We start from the raw sequence: 7,428 nt of genomic DNA on the forward strand, positions 1-7,428 counted from the left end.
GAAACATTTTTGTACTCTATCCTAAGCATTTCCCCAAGGTTGTTAAAAATTCTTTGTAAATACCATTTTTAATGGCCTCACACTATTCTATCAAGTAGATCACCACTTACTAATCATTTATTATCTATTACTAAGCACTCAGATTTTTTTCCAGTTTTTCATTAACTGAAAGAAAACACTGTTGATTAGAATTGACATATATACACTAATATGTATAAAATAGGTAACTAATAAGAACCTGCTGTATAAAAAAATAAATTAAATTAAAAAAAAACACTGTTACGGAATACTTGACATAAGACTGTGTGCCTTTCAGATTATGCTCTTGGCTTGAAATTATTGGGTTCAAGGCTATAAACATAACATTTTTACAGCTTTATTGAGGTACAATTTAGAAAACATACAACTCACCCATTGTAAGTGAATAATTCAATGCTTTTTAACAAAGTTATACAGTCATGCAATCACCTCCGCAATCCAGTTTTAGAGCATACTTGTCACCATAAAACATTTCCTCAAGTTCTTTTACTGTCAAACTCACTCCCACTCCAGCCCCAAACAATCACTGATCTACTTGATATATAGATTTGCCCTTTCTGGACATTTCATATAAACAGAATCATACAATATGTACTCTTTTTCTACATGACTGCTTTTACTTAGCATAATGTTTTTGTGATCCAGAGATATAGCATGAATTAGGACTTTGTTCCTTTTTATTGCTGAGTAGTATCTCATTGTATGGATACACCACATTTTGTTCATCTATTTATCTGTTGGTGGAAATTTAGATTGTTTCCAGTTTTCGCCTATTAAGAATAACATAGCTACGAATATTTACCTACAAGTCTCTGTGTGGACATGTTTTTACCCATTTCTCTTGAGTAGATACCTAGGAGTGGGTCATATGGTAAGTTTTTATTAAATTTTTGTAAGAAATCACCAAACTATTTTCCAAAGTAGCTGCATCATTTTACCTTCTCACTAGCAATGTATCAAGGTTACACTTGTTTCACATCCTCACCAACACTTGTCATTTTGATTATTGCCATTCTGATAGGTATGCATTAGTATCTCTTTGTGGCTTGAATTCACATTTTCTTAATGACTAATGATGTTGAACATCATTTCATGTGCTTCTTAGCCATTTGTATATCTTCTTTGGAGAAATGTCTATTTGAATCTTTTGCTCTTTTTTTTTTTTTTTTTTTTTTTTTGCGGTACACGGGCCTCTCACTGTTGTGGCCTCTCCCGTTGTGGAGCACAGGCTCCAGACGCACAGGCTCAGAGGCCATGGCTCACGGGCCCAGCCGCTCCTCGGCATATGGGATCTTCCTGGACCGGGGCACGAACCCGTGTCCCCTGCATCGGCAGGCGGACTCTCAACCCCTGCGCCACCAGGGAAGCTCTCATTTTTTAATTGAGTTCTTTGTCTTTTGTTGTTCTTTATACATTCTGGAAACAAATCCTTTATCGGATATATAATTTACAAATCTTTTCTCCCAATCTTTGGCTTGTCTATCATATTTTTATTTTTATTTTTTAAAATATCACAAATGAGGTCTTTTATTTGTCACCATTAAAGGTCTGATTTTTAAACAGATTCCTGGTCTGGTGGCTCATATCCATCAGCTCGTTCAACTTTAGCACCTGTCTCGTCCCCAGTAGCTTTTCCAGAACTACTATCTTCACCATGTAGCTCCATGAGTTTTCCCAATTCAAACTTGGGCTTCTTCAGCATTTTTACTTTTCTAACAAAGACATCATGGAGTGGATAAATAGATTGTCAGGCCTTTTCTATGTCTTTTCCAATGCTGTCTGGAATCAATTTATTGACCACCTCTTTCAAGTCATTTATCTCCACCTCTCAGGTCATGATTTCCATCATCTTCTTGCGGATCTGGCGGACCTGCTGGCGCTGGGCCTAAGAGGTCTTCCGAATCTGATTGTTGCGTTTTTTAGTAAAACCCACACAGAAGAGACGAAGCAAATAACCATTGGTAGTCTTGACATCAACGTGAGCTTCAATCATGGTCTGCCATTTTTTGACCATGGAGCACATTTTGTCACAGGTAAGATCCATGCCATGGAAATTAGTCAGTCGGTTTTTGCCCTGAACATCCTCAGTAATAAGCTTGAATTTTCTAAATGCAACTTCATCATTCTGCAGATCAGCAAGGCTCACTTCAAACACACAGCCCTTGAGGCCATCAGATGCGATTTTGGTTCCTTGAGTTCTCGTGACTAGTGTTTTCCCAATATTTCTTATATTGAACATAGCTGATGCTTTCACATCATACCAATCTTTCTTAGAAAATGGGTCAACCACTTTCTTCTTGGCTCCCTTTTTACCGCCTTTTGTAAGGCGCTTCTTCTTTCCAACCGCCATGGTGCTGCTCTGAGAGTCAAAAGACTATCTTTTTTTTTTTTTTTTTTTTTTTTTTTTGTGGTATGCGAGCCTCTCGCTGCCGTGGCCTCTCCCGTTGCGGAGCACAGGCTCCGGACGCGCAGGCTCAGCGGTCATGGCTCACGGGCCCAGCCGCTCCACGGCATGTGGGATCCTCCCGGACCGGGGCACGAACCCGTGTCCCCTGCATCGGCAGGCGGACTCCCAACCACTGCGCCACCAGGGAAGCCCAGGCTATCATATTTTTAAATGATGTTTGTTGAAGAGCAAAAGTTTTTAATTTTGATAAAGTCCAATTTATTTTTTTTTGGATTACCCTTTTTTGTGACTTGTCTAAGAAAGCTTTGCCTTACATAAAGTCGCAAAGATTATTTTTCTCCAATGTTTTCCTCTAGAAGTTTTACTGAACATAATTTGAAAATGATTTTTGTTTTTTCATTTTGCATATAATCCATGGTAATTTTTAAAAATTAGAAAATATAGATGAACAAAAGGAAGAAAATACAGGTCACTCATAATCGCACTACCAGAGTTAAGCCACCATAAATGTTGTGTTGCATATGTGTGTATTGGTTATCTATTGCTTTCTAACAAATTACCCCCAAAACATATTTATTATCTCAAAGTTTCTGTGGATCAGGAACCTGGGAGCACTTTTCTGGGTGCCTTTATCTCAGGATCACTCACAAGGCTGCAATCAAGTTGTCAGTGGAACAGCAGTCATTTCAAGGCTCGATAGGGAGAGAACGCTTCTCCGAACTCATTTATGTGGCTGTCGGCAGCCCTCAAGTCCTGGCTGGCTGTTGGTTGGGGACATCAACTCCTTGCCACATGGGTCTCCCCATAGGCAACTCACAACATGGCAGCTAGCTTCCCTGAGAGGAAGAGAAGGAGGTAGGGCGCCCATCAGAAGCCATAGTCTTTTTGTAACCTAGTCTTGGAAGTGACATTCCATTATTTTGCTCCCTGTTCTATTCATAGAAGTGAGTCACTAGGTCCAGCCCACTCACAAGGGGAGTGGATTACACAAGTGTATGAGTCCTAGGAGGTGGGGATCACGGGACCATTTTAGAAGGCTGCCACATGTCTTTGTTCGTTTTCTCATGAATTAGGTGGCACATGTTTACCTGTGAAACATACAGATGCAGGGGCCCCTTTCTAGATTCTAGATTCCAGATTCTACTGGGTCAGAATCTCCATGGGAAATGCCTCTTTCTGTAAGCTTATCTTTTAAAAACTCTAGAGGTCACTCTAATAGGAGCCAGGGTTGAGAGTCACTGGCAAATATAAATGTAAGTGGACGTTTCCCCACATGGATTACAACTGTGCATATTGCTTAGAAGTGTGTTTTCCCCCTCAAATAGGCTTGAAGATAAATGTGCCTCAGTTCCCAATGTGGGGCTGCCATATCCTCTGCTTTCCAGGAGCTGTGTCCAAGGGGCCGTGCCTAGCAGTCATGACCTTCACTTCTAGGGGCTTCAGGGGAGCTAAGGGGGTGGCAGAGGCTGCCTGCCTCAGTGTTTGGCTCCAGAGCAGCTCTGACATCAATTCATCAGTCCAGAGGACACTTTTAGATGCAATTCTGCTGGTGGGAGGACTTTATGAGCACAGGAATCCCTGGCTGTGAAGTTACTGGCATTTCATGATGTGAGAAAAGATTTACAAGCTGCGTGCTGTGCTGTGCTATAAAAGCAAGCCCAGCAGTTATGCAATCAAGCCTGCAAGGCAGGCAAAACGCAGGGAGGTGGCAGCTGGAAATAAAGGAAGCCACCACCCCACTGTGCCTGGGGCCCCCCGGCCCTGACCATGCATGCACGGGGGGCTTAGGTCAAGGTTCCTTCAGCCTTATCCACCTTCTGGGGAGGCTCACCTGGTAGTCACTAGGGAACAAATGTGCAAGTAGTATTATGTGAGATCGTGGACTCAGAATGGAAGGGGTTTCAATGGTCCCTAGGGACCTGATGTTCCCTTAACACCTTCCTTGCTAAGAGACCATTCTGCTTCTGCTTAATATTCACCCCTATGACCCAATCCAAAGGAGACACCCAGAATGTACTCTCCCATGACCCTATTTAATTTTTTTTTATAATTAAAAATTTTTTTTTGTCTTCCCCACTAAAATGTAAGCTTCCTGACAGCAGGCACCTTGCCTGTCTGGTGCTCAAAGTATTGCTGGACCTCAATACATATATGTTGACAGAGTAAATGAAAGAATAGATATTTGGATACTTCCAGGGGTGGGGAACTCACCACCTTACAGGCCAGCCTGTCCTATGTCTGGATGGCTCTTGGCTCTTCCTCAGCTGGTTGCCATCCACCTCCATGTGGCCTTCCTTCATTGTCCTCATCTGTAGGGCCCCCTCTGAACAAGCCCCCTCCTCTTCCCCATTGGAGCCATCCAGAGATTTGAAAACAGTGGCCACCTGCATGCTTTTCAAAATGAATGTCACCATTTCTTTCGGCTCTCTCTCATGTATCAGTGCCATCCTAGCCATCCTCCTCCAAAGGACTCTAATGGGTCACTGTCCCTCAATAAGTTAGGTTAACTCTTTTGAGACCCTTAGTAAATCTTGGCAGTTTGCAGATTTTGAGACCCTTCTCCCCCAACAAACATTTAGATCATTTCTTCATGCTCAGAGTTTTTAGGTAGAAAAAGAGTCAGTGGATTTAACTGAGGATCGATACCAAAAACTAAAAAAACTAAAAAATCTTGAGATGAGGAGATTTTACTGGATAATCTGGGTGGCAGCAGGGGTGGGGGCAATGTAATCACAAGGGTTGTCAGAAGTGGAAGAGGGAGGCAGGAGAGGCAGAGAGAGATTTGAAGATGCTACACTGGTGGCTTTGAACACAGAAGAAGGGGCTACGAGGCAAGGAATGCAGGCAGCCTCTAGAGGCTGCAGAGGCAAGGGAGTGGCTTCTCCCCTAGAGCCTCCAGAAGAAATGCAGCCTTGAAGACTCCTTGATTTTAGTCTAATAAAAGCTATTTTAGGCTTTTGATCCCCAGGGGTGTAAGGTAGTAAATTTATGTTGTTTTGAGCACTAAATTTGTGGCAATTTGCCACAGAGCCATAGGAAATGAATGCAGAGCTCATTCTACTTTGCATCTCTCCTGTGTGCCTGACCCACAGTAGGTACACATAGTTAGGTGCGTTTTTCAGACGGGGTTCGTTGGGGAGCAAAGCAAACCTGTACAGCAGGAACTGAAACCCTCAAGGAAGGTGGGGCTGCATCCTAAAGGTTGGGAGAGTGTTGTCATGGAGCCCAGGCAAGGTAGGGGACTGAACTTTCAGAAAAGTCGAGCAGTGGGAGGTAGTGGCCTGGCAGCAGTAAGTAAGAAGCACGCACCCCCAGCACGTGGGGGGCGGGGGGAGAGTGGTTTTTCACGATGACGCGGTGGTGTCAGGGGAACCAAGCTTCCATGCTGGGAGGGAAGTTGGGGAGCATGGGAGCAAAAGGCTGTCTGAGGGGAAGCTGGCAACTTGGGCTCTGGGGTCAGAGTTCCAGGGTCAAAGTCTGACCTCACGTCCCTTCCTGTTATCTAGCTGTGTAGCCTTAGGTGTTTCACTACTATTGCATAAGAACCACCCCCAGACTTAGTGGTGTACAGCAAGCGATGTAGAATACTCACGCACTCTGTGTGTTGGACGGGGCACGGCGGGGAGATCTCATCTCTGATGTATGATTCCTGGGCCTCCAGGGAGAAGACTCCAAGCCCCGGGATGACTCAACAGCTGCGGGCCAGAATCCTCTGGTGTTTGCTACTGGCTGGCTGTCTCTCTGTGTGTCCTAGGAATACTCATAACATGGGGACCTTACTTAGAAGCTCAGGGCTTCAAAGACGAGTGCTCCAGCTCATAAAGTAGAACCTGTACCTTCTTTTTATGATTTAGCCTCAGAAGTCATGTAGCATCCTTTCTGCATTTTATTAGTTTACAATCAAATCACAAGCTCACCCAGATTCAAGAGGGGAACTAGATTCTGCCTCTTGATGGGGAGTGTCAAGGTTCTAGAATGTATCAGACAGCAGATATTGTGGCAACCATCTTTGGAAAATATAATCTGCCACATTTAGTAATTTCCTTACTTTCTTTTTTTAAATTTTATTTATTTATTTATTTATTTGGCTGTGTTGGGTCTTTGTTGCTGCGTGCGGGCTTTCTCTAGTTGTGGAGAGCAGGGGCTACTTTTCGTTGTGGTGTGTGGGCTTCTCATTGCGGTGGCTTCTCTTGTTGTGGAGCATGGGTTCTAGGCACACAGGCTTCAGTAGTTGTGGCATGCGGGCTCAGTAGTTGTGGCGCACAGGCTTATTTGCTCCACGGCGTGTGGGATCTTCCCGGACCAGGGATCGAACCCATGTCCCCTGCATTGGCAGGTGGATTCTTAACCACTGTGCCACCAGGGAAGTCCCTTTTCTTACTTTCTGAGATTTGGTTTCCTCAGTAGGAAGATAAGGGTGACAACTGTAAACCTCTCGTCTGGGTTAACATATGTAAAGCTTTTGGCACAGTGCCTGGCACCTAATAATATCCTAAGTTCTCCCAAGGGACCAGAGGGCAGGTCTGTTGTTTCTCATGATTGTATCCACAGTGCCTGGCACAGTGCCTGGCATGTGGATGAGTCTGAGGGAATTGTGCCAGACTGGGGATTGTCTGTCAGTGTGTCAGCTAGATATTGCTGTATAACAAACTACCCCAAAACTTAGTCACTTAAAACAGCAGCCATTTTATTTGCTTGTGGTTCTATGAATCAGCAATTCAGGCTGGATTCAGCTCAGTGGATCTTCTGCTGCTCTCACCTGGGGTCACTCATGTGGCTGCAGTTATGCGCAGCTGACTAATGTTTAATGATCCAAGATCCATCACACACATCTCATACATCTGACAGTCAGTGCTGGCTGTCAGCTGGAGTGCCTCAGTTCTCCTCCATGTGGCCTTACCAGCAGGCTAGCACAGGCCCATTTGCATCATTGTCCCAAGGTTCCAACTGCAGCCAAAAGATAAGCCCTAATTCACAAGTGT

General features: G+C 44.0%; 1 protein-coding gene across 1 annotated transcript; it reads right to left on the reverse strand.

Annotated features, from left to right (window-relative positions):
* Window positions 1-1,538: 1,538 nt before the first annotated feature.
* LOC309808198 (small ribosomal subunit protein eS1-like) lies at window positions 1,539-2,433 on the reverse strand. Its single transcript, XM_082628224.1, has one exon. The coding sequence runs from the start codon at window positions 2,387-2,389 to the stop codon at window positions 1,925-1,927; it is 465 nt and encodes a 154-aa protein (XP_082484350.1). The 5' UTR covers window positions 2,390-2,433; the 3' UTR covers window positions 1,539-1,924.
* Between the last annotated feature and the right edge of the window lie 4,995 nt (window positions 2,434-7,428).

Source organism: Mesoplodon mirus (assembly GCF_964341445.2).
Source record: "Mesoplodon mirus genome assembly, chromosome: 7".
NCBI lineage: Eukaryota > Metazoa > Chordata > Mammalia > Artiodactyla > Ziphiidae > Mesoplodon > Mesoplodon mirus.

What these genes read in the sequence shown, in the direction of transcription:
- LOC309808198 (XM_082628224.1), bottom strand. Translation starts at nt 2,389, where the DNA reads ATGGCGGTTGGAAAGAAGAAGCGCCTTACAAAAGGCGGTAAAAAGGGA.